This window comes from Corvus hawaiiensis, chromosome 1, assembly GCF_020740725.1.
Source record: "Corvus hawaiiensis isolate bCorHaw1 chromosome 1, bCorHaw1.pri.cur, whole genome shotgun sequence".
NCBI classification, from domain to species: domain Eukaryota; kingdom Metazoa; phylum Chordata; class Aves; order Passeriformes; family Corvidae; genus Corvus; species Corvus hawaiiensis.
The window spans coordinates 17187952-17208332 of NC_063213.1; the positions used below are offsets into that span (position 1 = coordinate 17187952).

Below are 20381 nucleotides of genomic sequence, written 5' to 3' on the forward strand. Positions count from 1 at the left end.
CAGCCCTCAAATAGTTTCTGAACCACAACCATCTATTGTACACCTCCTTTAAAAATGCATCTCAAGAATAGGACATAATGCATTTATACGAGTTTTGAAGATGTTGTCTCCTGTTGTAAAATCAATTCCCTACTGATTAACCTCCTATTCTCCATACATTTTTGTCTTTAAATAGTCCCTAGTTATAATTTGCCTTTTGCTTACATTCAAATGCATCTCTTTGACAAAGCCCAAGTTACCAAACAATAGCAACAGGGACATGGACAGAGATGTTTAATGCTTTTGTTGCCTCTGTCTGCAACACTGATGATGAGGTCCCAGTGCCCTGAGCAGGAGAACCATGGCTATGAGAATGAAAAACTCCCAGTTGATCCCTGAACAGGATCTGCTGTTCCAGCTGGATCCCTCTAAGTCTATGGGGCCTGATGGGATTCATCCAGGAACACTCAGCTGGATGATTCATCGCAAGGCCTCTTGTAATGCTTTTAGAACAGTCTTGGGAATCTGGAGAGGTCCCAGTTGATTGGAAGATGGCTAATGTTGTCCCAATGTCCCAAAAAGGATGACCCTAGGAACTACAGGCCTGTTAGTGTCTCTTCAGTGACCAGTAAAATTCAGAAGATTATTATTGTGGGAGTTATTGAAAAACACCTGAAGGACAACACAGTCACCACTCACAGACAACATGGCTTCACGAGGGAAATCCTGCTTGTAAAATTTAATTTCCTTTTATGACAAGGTAACCCACCTAATTTATCAAGGAAAGCCAGTTGATATAATCTTTCTGGATTTCAGCAAAGTGTTTGTTACTCTCTCTCACAGTGTCCTTCTGCAAAAGATGCCCATCTCACAGCTGGATAAACACATCATGGGATGGGTGAGCAGCTGGCTCATGGGTCAGGTGCAAAGGTTTACAGTAAATGGGTTACATCAGCTGACTGGTCAATAGAAGGGTTTTGTAGGGCTCCACTCTCAGCCCAGTTCTCTTCAAGATCTTCATAATGACTTGGACACAGGACTCAAAGTAATACTAAGTAAGTTCGCCAGTGATACTAAATTGTGAGGAGCTGCTGACTCCCTTGAAGGTAGAGAGGCCCTGCAGAGAGACCTTGCCAAATCAGAGGGCTGAGCAATCACCAACCACATGACATTTAAGAAAGACAACTGCCAAATCCTGCACCTGGGATGGAGCAACCCTGGATGTACAGACAGACTGGGGAATGAGAGGCTGGAAAGCAGTGCCACAGAAAGGAACCTGGGGGTCCTGGTCCATGGTAGATTGAACATGAGCCAGAAGTGCCCTGTCAGCCAGGAGGGCCAAGCGTGTCCTGGGGGGCATCAGGCACAGCATCACCAGCCAGGCAAGGAAGGGGATTGTCCCGCTCTGCTCTGCACTGGGGCAGCCTCACCTCAAGTCCTGCATGCAATTTTGGGCACCACAACTTAGAGCACCACATAGGAAAGACATTAAAGTATTAGAGAGTGTCCAAACGAGGGCCATGAGGATGGTGAAGGGCCTTGAGGGGAAGCCGTATAAGGAACAGCTGAGATCACTTGGGCTGTTCAGCCTGGAGAAGAGGAGACCTCAATGCAGTTGCAACTTCCTCATGAGGGGAAGAGGAGGGACAGGCACTGATCTCTTTTCTGTGGTGACACAAGAGAATGGCCTGAGTTTGTGTCAGGGAGGTTTAGGCTGGATATTGGGAAAACATTTTTCACCCAGTGATTAGGCACTGGAACAGGCTCCCCATGCCAGTGGTCATGGCACCAAGCCTGTCTGAGTTCAAGAAGTGTTTGGACAAAGGCTCAGGCTCATGGTGGGATTCCTGGTGCTGTCCTGTGTGGGGCAGGAGTTGGGCTTGGATGATCCTTGTGGATCCCTTCCAAGTCAAGGTATTCTATGATTCTAGTGAAGAATACTTTTCATTATTATACTTTCTGAAACAGAATTTACTATTTCGCCAAGCTTTGTTATCCAAAATTTTGTGAGTAATCATTTTGTGCTTGGTTGTTCATTGCAACTGAAAATGCTAAATAGTATCCGGCTTACTCCTCATCCTTCAGAGTAGCCCACCAGAAGCTTCCTCTCCAGTCATGAGTCTTCACTGACAATCAGCATACGTGATCTGAAAATCTCTGCTTCCACTGTGATCAGCCCGCCTGTGAGTCACATACTTCACTCCCTCATCATGCTCCTCCACAAATAGCTATAACTCAAGTATTGCAGTGTAATGCCTGGTTTCTCTTTTATGCCATAATCCCACTCAGCAGAGATACCTTGCTCCACTGACCAGTTCCATCCTTCCCACATAATGAGAAAAAACCAGTCTGTAGAGCTATTATTACTTGTATTGCAAATGCACGCACAAATGCACACCTACCTGGAAGGTACTGTATCACACACAAAGTTTTGCTACTCGAGGGAGGTCCTGGACTTGGCTAAGGTCTTGGAAAGGATAGGTTCCAGATCCACCTCTGAAGCCCTTCTCCTATCATGTTTACCTCATGTGCAAAACCAGCCCCTTCTCACAATATCTGCCAGGGTGCTCTTGCATGCCATGGAAAGACATCTGAGAGGCCTTGTGATACCTGTGTATCATTACAAAGTGCCTTCCAACCCACCGCTGGTTTTTTTCTAATCATGATAACAATGTAATTGAATATTAAAACACCAGATAATTTCTTTATCTTCTCTTTGAACCTTCCTAGCCAAACTCAGTCTGCTATGATAAAGCAGGATGTTTGCTACATTAAGGTGATTAAAAACCCAGCCCTTGGAACTGTACAGCTGTATCTACAACATTTTTATATAAATTAAATATTAATAGGAATATGGATGAGAATATTTTCCAGGATCCCAGTGCTCTAATAATCTTAAATACATTATATGCTGCTGATTTTTTTGCTTTAAGATAATGTTTATTAATCCCACTTCTACATGATGCCCCATCAAGGTTAGTTCTGCACTGTTTTTTAACAGCTGTGCTACATAACAGCTAGTTTATACATAAGAAAGTAGATACTTTATTCAGAAATATGAAACTGAACCATTATACTGTCTAGTTAAGGCTAGTTATTGCTTGACAATGGCAGGGATACAAAAGAGCTAAATAAGATTTTAATAATGCAGGTTTTATTGAGAAAAAAAGCCACAGCACAATAGAATGTGACTCATTTAATCTAGAAGAACTGCAAAAATGAGAATTTCATCTTGAAGGTGCATCATGCAAGAATGCTATTTGGAATTTACTCTCTAAAGCCCTGTTTTGTTGTATACCATAAAAATAAGTAAACAAAGTAGCCAGGGTTTGCAGCAGACAAGAGGCATGAATTATACTCATGAAATTAATTAATTAAGGCATGCTAACAAGAAAACCGATTTTTCCATGACTGGTCTAATTAGTGAAACTTCATTCCTTATGAACTCCTACTGTATGTGCGGACACTTTTTCAGCAAGCCCAGCTTCCTCCCTCCCTAACCTGGATCCCCAGCCTTTCACTCAGTCACCAGCCCTTAAAACCTCGTTTCTCTGCCACTTTCTCCAGCAGCCAGGCCCGAGGCACAGTGTGGCAGCCACCAGCACAGTGTGCCTACTGACCACCCAGGGCATACCAGGCAAAGAAGGACCTGATGCTGCAGGTTTCAGCCTTTGCTCTGTGGGAACACTCATAAGGTCTGTTTTCTGCCCCAAAACTGCTTTTCACAAAGCATAGTAAGACTCAGCGCATACAACCTCAGGTATTAAAATATGCCACTTCCAGGGAAGAAATAGATAAATGGTTGGAAGAGTTACAGAAAGTCCCTACAGTGTAAAAATCTCTACAGCTTGTCCAAACCACTCCTTTTCCTGTATTGCAAACAGACTGAAATCCTGTCAGTCAAGTTAAAGCAGTAAAAACCCAAACAGTTCAACAAGACAGTATCAGATCAGCACTCTGGACGCTGCCTTTCTGCAATAGTAACATCTGCCTTGAAAACAGATGTTCCTCCTTTTGTTTCATGTGAGGTAACAATGACTACAGAAATCACTATGGACCACATCCAGTGGCAAAATCCATCAAAACAGTGAATGCATCTGTCTGAAGCTACTTCACTCTTACCTTCCACAAGAAAAAAGAATAATTCAATAGGAAGTAAATCTTCCACTTTTTTTGTGTGTTCAACCAACATAACTATGAGGGCCTGACTCATTTCAAAAAAACAGGCTGGTTCACCACTACAGCCCATGCCCATCTCACTTTGCCTGCCAATTTAAGCTATTACCAGTAACCACTTCTCCGAGACAAAACTTCTCTCTGCAGTGCTTCATCACCAGTGTCCCATTTCATGGAACCATGGGGTAGAGGTGTACTGGCACTATGGAGCTGTTACCTGTTGGCACTATGCCCTATGAAATACTGGCCATGGGATTATCCAGCTGTACAGGTTCCAACTGCCAAGGTACCTTCTGCTCCTTTCTGCACCACATTCCCACCAGACACTTTTAGACAAGTTCATCTGTATCCTCTTTCCCAGTTCTAGCTGACCTAGGGGAGGTCATATATGCCATGTGTTGTAGTTAGGAACGGTATTTCCAAATTTAGTGTTCCCACTGAAACAGCCCAGACCCCATGTTGCTTGCTGACTTCCCCCAACCTTCCCTTGTGGCAGGATGAAGAGAAGAACTGAAAGCACAAAAAGGTAAAGATCACAGGATAAGAACAATTTAGCAGAAACAGCAATGAACTAAGAAAAGGAGCAGTAACAACAAATAATACTAATAACAGAGTGTACAAATTAGGCAAATGAGTCATACACGAGTGCTCCCCACCCACACACCCACCCTTCACCCTCAGACCCCCTGCACATGGTGTGAGTCGATATCAAATAACCCCAGGGTCCTGGCTGTGCCCCTCCTGGCTGATGCTAACTTTAACCCTGTCCTGGCTGGAACAGGACACCATGTCCTCACCACTGATGCTTCAAGAAGCAAACTGACAACTTCTCTGGGGTCTCTGCTAGCATGAGTCTCCTCTTTGGTTAGATACTGAACCACAATCCAGAGAAACAGAGAGTCATTGAATTGTCTGGGGTGGAAAAGACCCTTAAGATCATCAAGTCCAACCATAAACCCAGCACTGCCAAAAGAGCCACTAAACCATGTCCCCCACTAAAACATGCCTCTAAACACCTGCACACTACCTACCCACACTGCTTTTTTCCTCTGTTCTTTACCACCTCCAAAACCTGTAGGAAGGTCCACTACTTGCTCCAACTGTACCAGATGGCAAAGCACAGCAATATAATCTTAGCACAGCATTTAGATGAAACGCAGAATTGCATCATAGTGTTAACATCTTGTTCTCCCACTAACACTCCCATCCCACCATCATTGCTCTCAAAAAAGTGTGGATTATGTCACTGTCATGTTTCCCATACCTGAAACATTACCTTCCCCATACCTTCTCGTTCTCCTCACTTTCCCACTCTCCTCTGTTTCTCTTGGTAATATAAGAAATGGAGATTCCCACAAACTAGAGACCCCATACCTGGGTTTCCTTTCCCTAAAATAGCTGAAAGCTATCCTATGTATACACACACATATGCATACTTTTGTCTGTATGTAGCTTTGTTTCATTCTTATGCTTTAGTCCAGAATTAAGGATTCTGTATTAATCCAGACATGAAGATGACAGAAGTTCACACAATATCAAAAATAATGAGATAACCTGTTCATAAAATACAGGGCTTGAAAAAGGACATAGAGAATCTTCAGTTACAGAAATATACTGAAAGGTGCAGCATCAGCAGCCCCTTTAAACCCAAAGGTTAAATTTGAAACATCATTATTTCTTGAGTTATTTTGAAAAATTCATTGTTAAGGAAAGTGTTTTATTTTATGTTCATAGCTCTTCAGCTAGATTTCTTAAATTAAGCTCATTTCCATGCCCCCATCTTTCCACCCCCATAAACATCAGCTCGTTACTTTAAAAATGCACAGTGAATAAGAAAGAGGCAATTAAGGATGAGGCACTGTAGAAATTGACTGTGACAGGTGTTCAAAGAATGAATCAGTACATGACTTCCTTGTTCTTTTACTCTTCCTTAAGCATCTGCTTTTGACTTATTTTCGGATTTCCCCTTGATGCCTGACCTGAACAAAACCTCTGAGACCTCCTTAGGAAGTGAGGAGCTACAGGAAAACTAAAAAAGCTACAAAAACCGCAAGTGTTTCCAGTGACTCCTGGCTTTGGTTAACCTTCATGCTCCAGTGCTACTCAAAGCACCTCATTTGTTGAGAACTACAGCATTAGACTTTCTCATTATCATTAAGAGCTACCTCTACACAGTATTGGTTTTCCCATTTAACCCAGAAAATTCACAAGTTCCTTGCTGGCAATTGCTTCTTCCCCCAGGCAGGACAGAGGTTAGCTGTGGGAGGGAACCAGTGCTTGTCATGAGTATTTGTGATGTCTGCAGTATGCCATTCCTCAACCCTGTAAGAACTGTGGATTGAATTAGATCTGCCAAAATTTTCTACCAAATTTCTATTAGTATCACATTATTCCTAACAGCATAATTGCTGTGAATGTGTATAATAACATATATATGTACCTTGACTCAGTCTTTTGCAAGGCACATTCTGGGACTGAGATATTCAGCACCAAAAAAGACCACAATATCACAAATGTAGGAAAGGAATGGTTAGGATATCTGGGTGGAAAACAAAAGATAGATTCCTAGAGAAGTACTTCTAGATCAACATACTAAATAGGTTTTTTCCCTCTTTGTGTTACACAAAGAAATACAGAATTATTCAGAAGGCTATCCAATGCTCACAGCATGCTTAACAGTGAATCCAGACAAGGTTGCTCAGGGCTTTATCCAGTTGGGTCTTGAAAACCTCAGAGTATGGAAATTAATAACCTCATGAGCAACCAGCAACCTGATACTGAAAATTCTTTCCTTGTATAACACTGACCCTGATAATAATTCATACTATATGAAGTTGAAATCTCCTATTTCAATTTGTCATTGTCTTTTGTTCTCCCACTATACACTGCTGTAAAGAACTTCCCTGTGCTTCACCTCCCTGTGGGTGTTGGATAGCTCATGTTAGGTCCCTCCAATGCTATATTTTCTTCATGCTGAACAAACCCTGTTATCTCAACCTCTCCTTGCAGGACAAGTGCTCCAAGCCCTGACCATTTTGATGGCCTTTCACTGAACTCATCCAAGTTCACTGATGTCTGGAGGCATCATCACAGATACGGTCTGAGTAAAGGAGAATAATCACTTCCCTCAGCCTTCAGACTACTGTCCCATTGATACAGTCCAGTCTGCTGCTTTCATTGCTTTGTGATGATCAAGGATGAGGATACAGTGCATTCTTGGTTTCTTATTCAGTTTTGTCCTGTTTGCTGACCCTGTCAGCACATGTGCCAAGTAACACCAAACAGCTGAATGAGCAAAGCAGAAGACTTTCTGCCCAATTTTGCAGCCTATCCTCACTTAATATGAATGGAAGATCAACTGTCCTGTCAGGATAGCTGCTTCCTCACATCATGTAAAATCATATAAACAACCTGTTAGGATAGCAGAACTGCAGTGACAACATGAGCCACCCGCAGTCATAGGCTTTTTATCTATCTGATCTATAGATAACAAAGCATCCAAGCAAAGTCACCAGCTCCCTCTCTTCTCTACTGCTCTAGTTGTTTCACTTTTTTCATCAGAAATTGTTCATCCCAGAAAATACCATGGAGGTGTGGGATTTTCTTGATCAATTTCAAAGCAAAGATGTGACCAGACACAGCATTTTATAATTGGAGTTTACTAGCCTAAGTGTACACTTGTAACCAGGGACACAAATAAAAGGAAGCTGCAAGAAGGAACTCTGTTTTAATGGGAGAACAGGGGTTTCCACCCAAAATGCGACAAGCCAATAATACATCATGAAACACAAGATATTTTTAGTTCTCATTCAGTTTGTGAGCATAATATCAAACCTCCTCTATCTAACATGCCAACACAGTAATGAAAATAAGATAAAAAGATGAGCGAGTGTATGTTATTCAATATGTCCAAGTATCAATATACTGCTTATCTCTTTGCTTGAATAAAAATACTTACAGAATGTATCAGTAATTTTTTTCATTAAAGTTTAAAGAGGGAAAAGTATTAGGATTTTATCCAGCATACACAGAAAAGGCTTCAATTTTTAAGGGGACTGTAGGAGTGGGAATTGAAGTTGGGCTGCTAAATTGAGTCACATGTGAATGCACTGCCAATCCCATGGAGCCGAGAATTTGCCCCACATTTTTGCTGGCAGGTACTGATGCTTGTGAGTGTGTAGCCTGTCTGCTACGACTGCCTGAAGAAAACAGTCCTTGACTTAAAAGCCATAAGAAAACATAGTAAGTACATGCACCACAGTCCATTGTTTTACCCACCATTGCTGTGTCTTAACACTTTAAAAGCATCTCTCTATGAACATTCCCCAGGGAAACTTTTGGACACTCTATGAACACTTCTTTATTTTTTATATTCGAAGAAAATACATTCACCTCCTGTGAAAAGGGGTTCTTGCACAATTTTACAGTTGATGCATATATATTTTTCATCAAATCCTGTCAGCATTTATAGCTCTCAACTCAGATTAGTGGCATATAATTTGAGCAGGAAAATTGAAGAGAAATACACAGTGAGTTTAAAACCAGAAATGGCACTTGTTTATGATAATATTTGCAGCTCTTCCATCTAAGTACCCACACAGATTGCACATACTCCCACAGAGATGGAAATTAATATGTGAAATACCTGTGCAGCTTGAGTGTCACAGTTCCATAAACAGTAGCAAAGCCCAGAAGACGAACCCATCTTAGGAGAACACAGCGAAATATACTTGGCTCAAAATACAAAATGACAACCTATAGAACAGAAAGATAGAGAGAGCTTCAGTACTGCTTTCATGAAAAAGTAGTTCTTCATTCAAATGCAGAATAGTTGCAAAACAGGACAGCAGACACATTTCAGCTCGTACTGCTGTATATTCAGATTTTCTAGTAAAGCGTCGGGATGATCAGATCAACCAGCTGGCACAGTTCTAGGCACCAACTCCATTTTGAAGAGAGCTGGCAAAAACCCTGTGACAGACTGTGAAGTGACAACACTTCTAAATGCAATTCCACTGACTTTTCTTAACTGAGTGAAAACATGTACCCAGAGAAGAGGATAGAACAGACAAGGACATTTTCCTTGAGCTATTCAAGTAATAACACAGCTGGCTTAATTCTGGTTTGATAGGCTGTATTTACTAGGTTACACTTCAAAGTCACTCCTAATAAACCTAGCAAAATGATAGCTGCTCATTTTTCTCTGCCAAACTAAAAATGATTGCACTAGTCTCTCTCTATCCAAAATACGAAATATTTATGACACACTTAACTCTTTCTGCCCCATATATTTTATCTAAGCTATACCAAATCTCCCTATGCATCACCACTTATTTAAGGAAAATAAGCTTTTTGTTCACCTACATATTTCTCTAATCACAACAAAAGAGGTCCTACAAGCCTTTTGCCCTGTCTGCCAAGGACCATGCACAAGGACAACACTCTGTAAGCAGTAACAGAAAGCTACTTCTGTAGGTACAGTGCATATAGAAGCTTCACTATCAAGTAAAATAGCACTCTTCTCTAAAACAGGGTTGCTCAGTGAACTCAGTCACAATTTGAACCAGGAGTCCATTTCTTCTCCTTCCAACAGACATTGTCCCTGGTGTCCTGAGGGTTGATCCCATATACCTTCCCACTCATCTGGTCCCACCAGGAGCCTGCTGTCCCAGGGATTTATTGGTAACCTGTCCTTACCCCACCTGTGGACCCTGCTTGGTCCAACAAACCTAGATCCCGTGCATTCAGTGTGTCTGACCACAACCCGGTAAAACAACCCAATGCACCACAGTACAAATTAATTAGGTAATCCTGGTCTAGAGAAAGCAAGCACTGAAACATTTCAGGCCATCTGTCACAGCTTCATTTACAGTCAGTACATTCTGGCAGCAGAGGTAGTATTGTGCCTACTGGCTGTCACATATTATTTCCCTAAGTAAAAGCTCTTCTATGTGGAATTCAAGTTCAGGATATTGGCCAAAAGCCCAGGACTACATCCTTTGGGTGACATAGACTTCTTTAGAAGAGTGGGGGCAAAAATGGCAGATGTGGGCTGAGAGAGATGGAAGCCGCTGTGCTTCACTGGCATGCTCTTTTATACAGCAGAATCAAACTATTTCTTTTAAAAATATGATTTGCTGAATCAAACTGTGCTGCAAAATTTAACCTACTTTTTTTCACTGTTATTGGACTGACATAGAATCAGAGAATATACTGAGTTGGAAGGGACCCACAGGGATCATCAAGTCCAACTCCTGGCACTGCACAAGATACCCCAAGAGTCACACCGTGCTTGAGACTCTCCAAATGCTTCTTGAACTTTGTCAGGCTTGGTGCTGTGACCACTTCCCTGTGGAGCCTGTTCCAGTGCCCAACCACCCTCTGGGTGAAAAACTGTTTCCTGATTTGACATGCTTCAATGTAGACATTTTCTGGGATTCTGACAAATTCTGCATGTTGGAAAGGCAGCAGCATTCAGCTTTTCTCCTTGGATAATCAGCTGGAAAACCAAAATGCATCAACATGTGCATGACCACGCTTGGGCAAACAGAACATCCAGCAAAAAGCTTCTCAGAAAGACCTGAAAGGCAGCGATGACCTCTTATCCTAATATACAGTTATATACATTAGGACAGTTGCAGAACCTGAGCAAAGTCTGTAGCAGTAACTTGTCTCCTGAGGTTTGCCAGGGGGTAGAAAACACCATGTTTCGTCTTTGATTCTTCCAAAGAAGAAAAACAATGTCAAAAAAAGACTGGCATACAGAGACTCTGAACATTTCAAAGTTGATTTGAAAGCAGAATTTTTTAGATAATTGAAATGGGAAGGTCTGAAAACTCTCCAGGCATAAAATTTTCTGAACAAGGGCAACAGCTCTCTTTGCCATGCAATCTGACACAGCAATTTCATCTGCTGCTGCTTGTTGAAACATTAACTGCTTGTGTCTAGAAAATCTCATTGATTTGCATTGAATCATTTGTATGAGCAGCTGAGGCATTTGGCTAGATATCAACCAAGAAACCACCACTTCAAATGCAGCCTGGTGTGAGCTGGCATGTGACAGCTCACCGTGAAGGCTGCAGAGGCAAGGCTCCCATTTGAAATAGACACATTTTAACTGCTCCTTCACCCAGTGGGGATGGATATTGCAGAAGAAAGACTTTACCCAAGTTTGAGTCCCTTTTGGATCTCCCTGTGTTTATATGATGGAGAATTGTAACAGTGCCTTCAGTAGGGCCAGTGTCCATTTCTGCCTATTCTTGCACGTGGTCTGTCATGGACCCAGGCTTTGAAGAGCAAGAATTACTATGTGTACATTTTGCTTTATTCTTAGGCATCGCAGAAGGCTATTCTAAGAATATGTCATTCCCATTCCCATCAGGGCTCACGAGGATGTTCAGGTGACTGCCCTCTCTAAGTTCTTGTTAGCATTACATCTCTTATAAGCCCCATGAATTTTAGAGGAACGATTTCTAAACTGAAGAGTCTTTAATGGATTGGAGCCAAGAGGCTACAGAAACACTGCCCTGGAAGCCTTGCTCAGTTTTTTAACCCAGGTGGAATACAATTCTTGCAAAGAATCTGGTCCAAAGTATGGCTGCTGCATTCCATCCCTCACTCTCCCCTAGTTAAAAAAAAAACCCAAAAAACCCAAACAAAAAAAAAAAGAGGAACATAACACAGAAAAGTCTCCAGTTTGTTTTGTATAAGCCTCTTCCACCTTATCAAAACCCCCATTCCCTACTGTTATCCCCAGAGTTAAGCCTTCTTCAAGTGATGACAAATGTGCAGCAAAGGGTTGCTGAGCTCCAAGTGAGGAGTGTAGGATGAGCATCAGATTCACCCACATATCCAGGCTGCTCTCAGCAGAACAAGGGAATCCCTCAGTTCTAAAAGACTACCCTGCCCACCAAAAATCTGGCAATATTTCATTTTCCCTTTTTGCACGTGTGATCCATTAGACCATGATCTCCTTAAAAATGCTGGGATATTTTGCTGATAGATGTAACAAAACCTTTTTACTGTACATAAAGAAATGTGTTATCATCAGTTCTGCCAGCTCCTGGCATCCACTTAAATACTAGACATCAGTTTCTGCTACTTAAACAAAAAGATCTGGGGAAAATCATTTGGTAACCAGAAGAAGATAAGTCAAACAATGTCTGTTCTTGTCCTGGTTACTGCAGCTGTGCGTGAGATTTCATGAGCTGTGGCTCATCTCTGTCATTTGGACAAATGCATTTAGATGTTTGCTTTTAAACTCAACGTGGTTTAAGCTATTATTATCCTTGCCAAAACATTGTTCCAGTAGTCACGCTACCACTTGTGGAGTCAGAGATGAAAAGACTTCCTAAGGTCACCAGCTAACTGTCAAGTGTGTTTAGAGCTGGAGAATTACAGACACGGAAGAGGGACTTAGCTTGCTGACACAGAGATCAGCCGGCTCAGTTATTCATCTGACATGGTGAACAGACACACGCTCTCTAAAGACAACAGCTGAAGTCAATAAAAGCACCTCACATATTACAGCAAATTTTCCTTATCGGGACAGGTAGGAAAGTAAAAGTGTGAAGAGAACTAACACTGAACAATTGAACATTCAAAAAGCTAACAGAGTTCATCCACACAAAAAATTGGGAATTATTGAGTTTTAGAGGCTCAGTGCCATTGCTTCTTAAAAGATAAACAGCATTTTAGAAAGATCCTTAAAAAAAAAAATAGACCTTATTATAGCCCTATAATGTTAATAGTGAGCAAAACTGCATCACAAAATGCTCTTGAGTCTTTCAGATTAACTTTACTGTGCACATTAAAAGATGGTTAATTCTGCCTTTCACCTTGGCATCAGATGCAGGCAAAAATATTTTTATACTGTGCACTTCCCCAAGGTGCACTGACCAGGATTTAGTCTGGCTAAATCAAACATATAATTTCTTCCTACACTGTTTTAGGGGATTTAGTAAATCAGGACTACTAATGCAAGTTTCATAGATAACCCAGTACCTTGAAGAAATTCAGCTTCAGCTACTTGGACAGGAGCTTGGCCTAAAGGTTTCAAATACACATCTCCATTGACTAGAAAGGCACTACAGCATTTATTTTAGGGAATTTGCTTCACTATATGTCAATTAATAATCTGCATTAGGAGGACTAAGCCAAGCACTTTATAGCCAGCTGTAATTATACACCCAACTTTGTAATGTATTTAAGACAAGTACTTTTTACTTAAATTCTTAAGCCACAGAAGTCACATGAATAGATCAAAAACTCATTTTCCTCTACAATCATCAAATTGCTATACTTCATGTTGAGAGGGAATTGGCAACACTACAACATCTCAAAAGATCAGAAGTCAAAGAGCTTTAAAAAATACGAGTATTGTCACTGCTAATAATCCTAAAGCTAAACGTGAAAAATTTTGAGCAGGACCTTAACTCCAAAAGCCCCAAGGTGTTCGAAATTTTTGAACTCTTCTTATTTTTGCCCTCAGTTGTAGACTCACACTAAGATTTAGGTTGGAATGGACCTTTAGAGCTCATCTAGTTCCTAGTGCTGTGGACAGGGATGTTATCCACGTTCTATAGATGAAAATGAAATTCAGAGCTTAGAATTTGAGCATAAGCATCATCTGCTTAGAGATCTGAGGTGCAAGTCACCCACTTTAGACAAAAATGACGCAAAAGTAATGGGTTTTTTCTCATTTGCAAATAACCAAATTCATCTTAAAATTGTGCCCACTTAACACAAAAAACTTTACAGGAAAACTACCTACTTTTTAATTGAACTTCAGAGTTTTCTGGAAGTACTCTGCACAGTTCAATGCAGGACATGACACAGCTATTCAAGATAATGCCTTTTGGGCTAATTCCATTAACGAGCATCTAGGAGATACTGTGAAGAGATCCATCGGATCTGTTCCACTGCCCAGCACCATCTGCCCTTGCCTGACTGCAACAGCTGTCTAGGGCTGTCTCTAGGCAATTCTGCTATGCAACAAGCCATCAGATACTTCCTCTCAGTATCCTGCCGTGCTGAGGGATCGGCAGTCTTCTTTCTTCTGCCATGTTTCAGCAGTTTCTTTCAACTAGTCAAATATCCTCCAGGGTATCTCAAGTCACCTATTAATGCTTCAATCCTAACACTGAGGGGGGATTTCCTGCAGCAGAGATGTTGTTTGCAATGTTAGATAAGCTTGCCATCCAAACTCATAACAGTCTGGCACTACACTTCCTAGGAAAGGGACCAATCCACTTGTATGTGGGCACACTGCCATCTCAACAGATGGGATGAATGAAGGCACTCATGAGCCTGTGCACGGGCTCCACATACCACTGCTCGCAGCATGAGTCACAGCTCAGATCATCTGCTTAAATATTAGCGAATGCACAGCTCCTTATCCAGCCCTGTACCATCCACAAGCATTTCCGGTGCAGCTACACACAACATTTTAGTATGATAATAACTGAATATAAGAACACTTCCTTCCACTTCCACCCCATTTTTTAAACTACATGTGCTTTTTGAGACATTACATCTTCCTATAATAGGCCTGTGAGCACACAGTACATCAAACCCTGCTATCCTTGCAAATCTCACCATTTTAGAGCCAAGCTGCACCGGATCATTAGCTTGATGCCTCTGTAAAGCACACATTTGCTGCACAAAACAACGGTAACTACTCAGTAGGTTTTATCATTATAAATTCTATATTTATAATAGAATAATATTCTATATGCCTCTGAATTGGAACTGAATCAACTTCCCAGTATACAGCATTGGAAGCACTCTGCTGCTGGGGGCAATGCATTTCAGATAAGATGTATCTCACAGGCAAAATCCTTGCAGCCATTTAAGTAAAATCTTCTGGGTTTCTTCATAAAAGAAGACAAACTTTTCCTCATCATCCACACAAAGTCCAGATTGAAATTCTACCTACTGAAATCTTTTTTTCCTTCCCACTATACTTTCAACTGTAGATATTGCTGTCTTCTTCATTGCCTATCTTAAAATATCTATTAATAAAATACCTATTAAACTTCTGTCTGTGTTTTAGCAAAGATATGTCTTGCCTGTAAAGTCTTTTGGAAGACCAAGACCCAGTATAAACACATAACCACCAACACCAGTGTAGAATGAAAGGGCAGACTTCTAGAACTTGATTCATCAGAATGTTTTGCTATCACTAGGTTTTATTACCCTTTGGATTCATCCTCACCAGGCAGTAACAACAGAACTCTAAAGTTCTTTATGGAACGCATATTTTACAGTAGAGCTCATTTAGCCTCCTGAGAGATTTCACTGGAGATTAAGCAAACAGAACCTTCAAGATCATTCTGGTTTGACAAAAGACTGCATACTTAGAATGCCTTTTTATGGATATATCTTCGATTACTTTCCCTCTTTTTTTTTCCTTCCTCTGTTCATAAGGGAGATCTCAACTAACTATTGACAAGACACCCCTGAATAGGTTATTTTGAGGAAAAAAACCCCCTTCCATGTGGTTTCCAAGATGCTGTCATGTATTTCCTCCAATCCAAAGAGAAAAAGTGATATGCCACAGATCCTACCAGCTCTGGAAATATTTATTCATAAATGACTTGAACACATGGCCTGAAAATGCATTTATTCCCCATAAATTCTAGCCTTTGCTTAAGCCTTACTAATGATCCAGCTTCACTGTTCCTATTTGCTTTGGTCTAATAAATAGTATTTTAAAGTCAAGTAATGAAAAAATCAACATGTAATCCACAACGGCTTTAACAAGAGACATGCTTGCACTCTTGTAGATAGATTTGATCACAACAAATGAATTTTTATGTCCAACAAGGTCCACACAGTAGAGAAGAGCAATCCAGGACTTTTTCCTAATAAAGGATAAAACTTTGTCACAAAGCAGTTCATTAGCTTATGATAGACATCAACTGATGCCCTGGCTGAATTGGTTATAAATGCTAAGGGTTGAAAGGTACTCCAAGTGTCAATTCACAACCAACAAGAGAAAAGAGTTACAAAGCAAGATATCACACCAGGTCTGCACCCTCTTTGGGAGAAAAAAAAAAAAAAAAAAGCATAAAAACTAGTATTACCAAAAGGACTAGACCTCTCCTCCAGGCTGCTGTGGGAACCTTTTGAGGAATTGAGGAGAAACAGGAATCACCTTGAAACACTGGATTATCACATATGTTCTCTGCATCTGTTTCCAAACACAGAGATCATGCTTAGCTTTTCACTGTAATAGAATAAACTATTTAACTTCAGGTGCAAAACTCTCAAATACAAGGAGAGATTTCAGTGGTACTGGCCCAGGGAGTGGTGACACTAAACAGGTAAAACATGATCAATCAGTAAGTATGACATCTTCCAGTCTAAGGGGCTGTAGGCACTGAGGTGATGGAGGTGGCAAGTCCAGTTCCTTAGGGGCAAATGTTTGTCCAAGACAGGTGTCTTCCTGACCACTGCTGGTTATTGGATGCTTCTGTAGAAGCAGTACAAGACAGGGAGAAGGTCTGAGGCTCAGAAGTTCCATTGAGACCACGCCAAAGTGTACCACAATGAACAAATTACCTAACACTGAAAAATCCAAGCTGAAAAAAAAATCTGCTAGCTTTAATCATGTCCCATGTAAGGCAGAAGAGAAAATAAAGTCAGAATTTCACACTATGCTTTCCCTTTCACTCAAAGGTACTTCTGCTTCACCATTACCATAAAGCAAAAGAAGCAAATAAATACTTTTCAGGGAGTCCAAAAAGTAATGAGCTTGGTTGGCCCAACTGACCTTCCTACTCATCTGCTTGGATGTGCCACTTATTTCTCTGTCTTTGGTAGATGTCTATGCCGCACATGTATGTTGGCTCCCTCCTGACAACCTCACAGTCTTTAATACAGTTACCCTAAAAACAGCCTGAACAGCCTCAGAAGTCAATCCCTGAGGACTTGAGAGTTGGCTCATCTCAGCAATTCAGACACTTCAAACTGGCCAGATGTGGACTTGGCTGGAGGTCTGAAGTTTCCTCTGAAATCAAGACACTGCCTCAGAAAGTTTAAAATGTGTTTGAACAAGATTCTTTAAAAACAACAGTAACTGTTGTGTTTGAAAATTTAAAGCCTACCAGAATCCACGTAGTTTGTGGATTCTCTGTTTGTGTACAGAGCAAAATGCTTTTCCTGACTCACGTAGGTCACCAACCACAGCCTTGAAGCACAAAATTAATGCATAGTCATTGATCTGACTTTAAAGATTCTAAGGGCCTAGCAAGGGAGTCAGGAGCCATCGACTTCACTGAAAGGCAACTACCAAATATTTAAAAAATATCTGGCTTCTTGTCTTCAAAAAGAGTGCTAAGAGCAGTGTAGATAGCACTGATGTTCTGCACTTTTTCATTTGATGTTTTTTAAACTTAGATGAAAAGGTCTTCAATTACTTTCCAGTGAAATACTGAAAGATACATGAAAATGTGGGTTTCCTGACCAAGCAAATGGTCAGGTTTTGAGTGAAGATTATTAGACATGATCTGCCAGCAGCAACACTAAAAGCAAAGATGAGCAGATGGGGCATTCAGGGCTCCAGCCTCATGCACACTAAGGCTGAGAAGAGAAACACAAGTGAAATACAGAGGAGAAGCTGAGCTCCTTAATCATTCAAAGCTTCTATTTTCATAGTTTGCATTACATTCAAAAAACGTCATTCAAAATTAATAGAAATAATTTCATCCGAATGTTTTATCTAGGCAATGTACAGGCACACCAAAAATTGTTCATGCTGATGTTATAAAAGTGGAAAATCAAAGGAAGCTGCAAAGTCAAAATATCTTCTAAAATATTTGCTTCTTCCGCCAGTTAACTTTTATAATCCAACTGCTTCTTTCATCTGTTCAGATACATTTTCTTCCATGTGACATGCCACCTGGGTAAATGACAACAGTCAACTGAATGTCCTAGTTTATCTACTTCCTATGTGAAAAAAACCCCTTAACTTACTTATTGGGTGCATTACTATCATCTTTTCTTAAAAAGAATGTGGTAACCGAAGAAGCAGAAAGAGAAACATTTTAACGAGCTGACCCATCTCTAATGAAAAAACCTTGACATCTCTTCAGTCTCCTCATTTGCCAAATCACTGACACATTTTAATAATAGTTTTAAGGACATGTATTTTCATTATTTTATTAAAACTACGGAAAATCTAACAATTAATTTTAAGACCATGTCTGTGATTTTAGGAAAAAGGAATCTTTTAAAAACATAATTGTGAAGTAGTCTATATTAAAATAAATCTTGCAAGAGCTGCAGCTAAATCAAGACAAAATAGATTAAATTATTCAGAGCAATTTGTCAAGTATACTTAATGCAAGACACAGGTCACAAAAGAGACTCACACAGACTTTTTTTATCTTGTTACACTATAGCTGAAATCCCTACAAATATACAGTGTAAGATGTGTGGGGGGGGAGTGTTATTTGAGTATTTCCAAATAGTGACTCCTACCTGGGGAAAAGAAAACTTGCAGTATTCACAGTTCCAAAAATACCTATCTCCTCATTTTAATCTAACAAAGCCAGAGAAGTATTTAACACAAACTTCGTGAGAAAAAAAGCTATCTGATGGTTTAGGTTCTTCAGAAATGCCTCCTTTCTGTCTGCATGCTCTGTCTGAACTGCATGCTGGCAGGTTCATGAGTCATGGTAGGAATTTTATTGACATCAACTATTAAGATGGCTATTTGGAAAAGATAATGGGGACAGATCAGGACTTTGAAATACCCTGCTAAACGACAGTGAAGAGCAGGACAGAACTGTCTGCTATCCTCCTCAGGACAATTTTTGTTGGTATTTATTTTGACAACAAGCAATTTAGAAAAACTCTCTCCACAAAACACCAGCCAGACATCTCAATCCAGCCAGTGCTGATTAGTTTACTGCAGACATCTCTGCTGGAACTATTGACTTTTCATTTTCAGCTTATGCACCTGTAGCAACAACAGCAGTGGGGACAAGCCAGAGACCATGGCGTGACCAGCCTCCAGGAGAAGTGCTGGGAACACTCCATCTCCTAATGTTCCCTAATGAAGAATGTCTCTCATAAATCTGCTTTAGGTAAACTGAAGCTATTGGTAATTGGATGAATTGTAAAAATGAGTGACATACCTTGCTGGCATAATCTACATTAACCTTCAATCTACACTAACTGTATCAAACAAATTATGTTATTAACATAATTAATTCATTACAGGTAATTAATGAAGTCCAGAAGAAACCAGCCAACCAACCAACACCTGCAAACTCAAAATTCACTCCATAGTAGAAACTATGGAAATAGGAATGAAACACAATTTTTCTTCCTAGTAGGAAGACATTCTTATTGTTCTTTTATCACATGGATACAAACATTTCCACCTTCCAAAAAAATTATTTGGACAGTTTGCTTGCCTAAGAGGGCCAGAGTGCTCATACTTTTTTAGTCTAGTCAAAAGGAAAAACAACCCTGTTTAATAGAAATCTATGCAAGAAGAATATTTGTAGAGTGTTGAGCAGATATTGAAAAATTATTATGACTGAGAAATTAAAACAAATTTAGCAAAATAAATTTCTGTATTCAAGATGATCAAGCTCTTCTGTCATTTTCTTTCAGTCACATATGCCACCCAGGTGATTTTTAAAGAACAGCATAAAATTAATCACGTTTGTATAAATATTTGAATACATATATATTTAAATACAGAAACAGATTTGGTGCATTTGTTGTGATTTTTTTGCCTGTAAAATCATGATTCTCTTTCAAAAGTTAGTTGCTTTTCATGCAGATTCTAAAGCACATTGATTCCAAAATAGCAGCATAATTTGAGTGTATCTGTGCCAATGTTTTCTGCTTTGTGAAAAGCAACACAGAACGTGATCAGCATCAGTCTCCTGCAATCCTAAGCAGCCCTGAAATACACTTTATTGCAGAATGATTCACAGGGCATCTCCATCAGCCATAAACCACTCCTTCACACAGTATGTGAGAAGTTCTCTATATGCATTCTCTTCACCACATTCAACTAGGGTGGTTTGATATTATAATCCTTCTATTTCTATTGGGACTAGGAATCTGGAGTAGATATTCTACACACCTGAGCTAGGGAAGACAAGTGAATCATTAAATTCCAAGACAGTTGGCCCAAGCTCCCTCTGTGTTCAATGGGGAGCACTGTAGGCAGAGGGCAAACCACATCATCCTTCTACAGGTAC

At 40.3% G+C, this 20381-nt stretch overlaps 1 protein-coding gene across 1 annotated transcript in view; it reads right to left on the bottom strand.

The window, feature by feature from the left end:
- Positions 1 to 20381, bottom strand: part of GPR158 (G protein-coupled receptor 158) — a 193830-nt gene that overhangs the window by 45858 nt on the left and 127591 nt on the right. The window contains exon 6 of the mRNA XM_048294784.1: positions 8801 to 8910. Coding sequence (XP_048150741.1) covers positions 8801 to 8910 — 110 coding nt within the window. The remainder of the gene's footprint in view (positions 1 to 8800; positions 8911 to 20381) is intronic.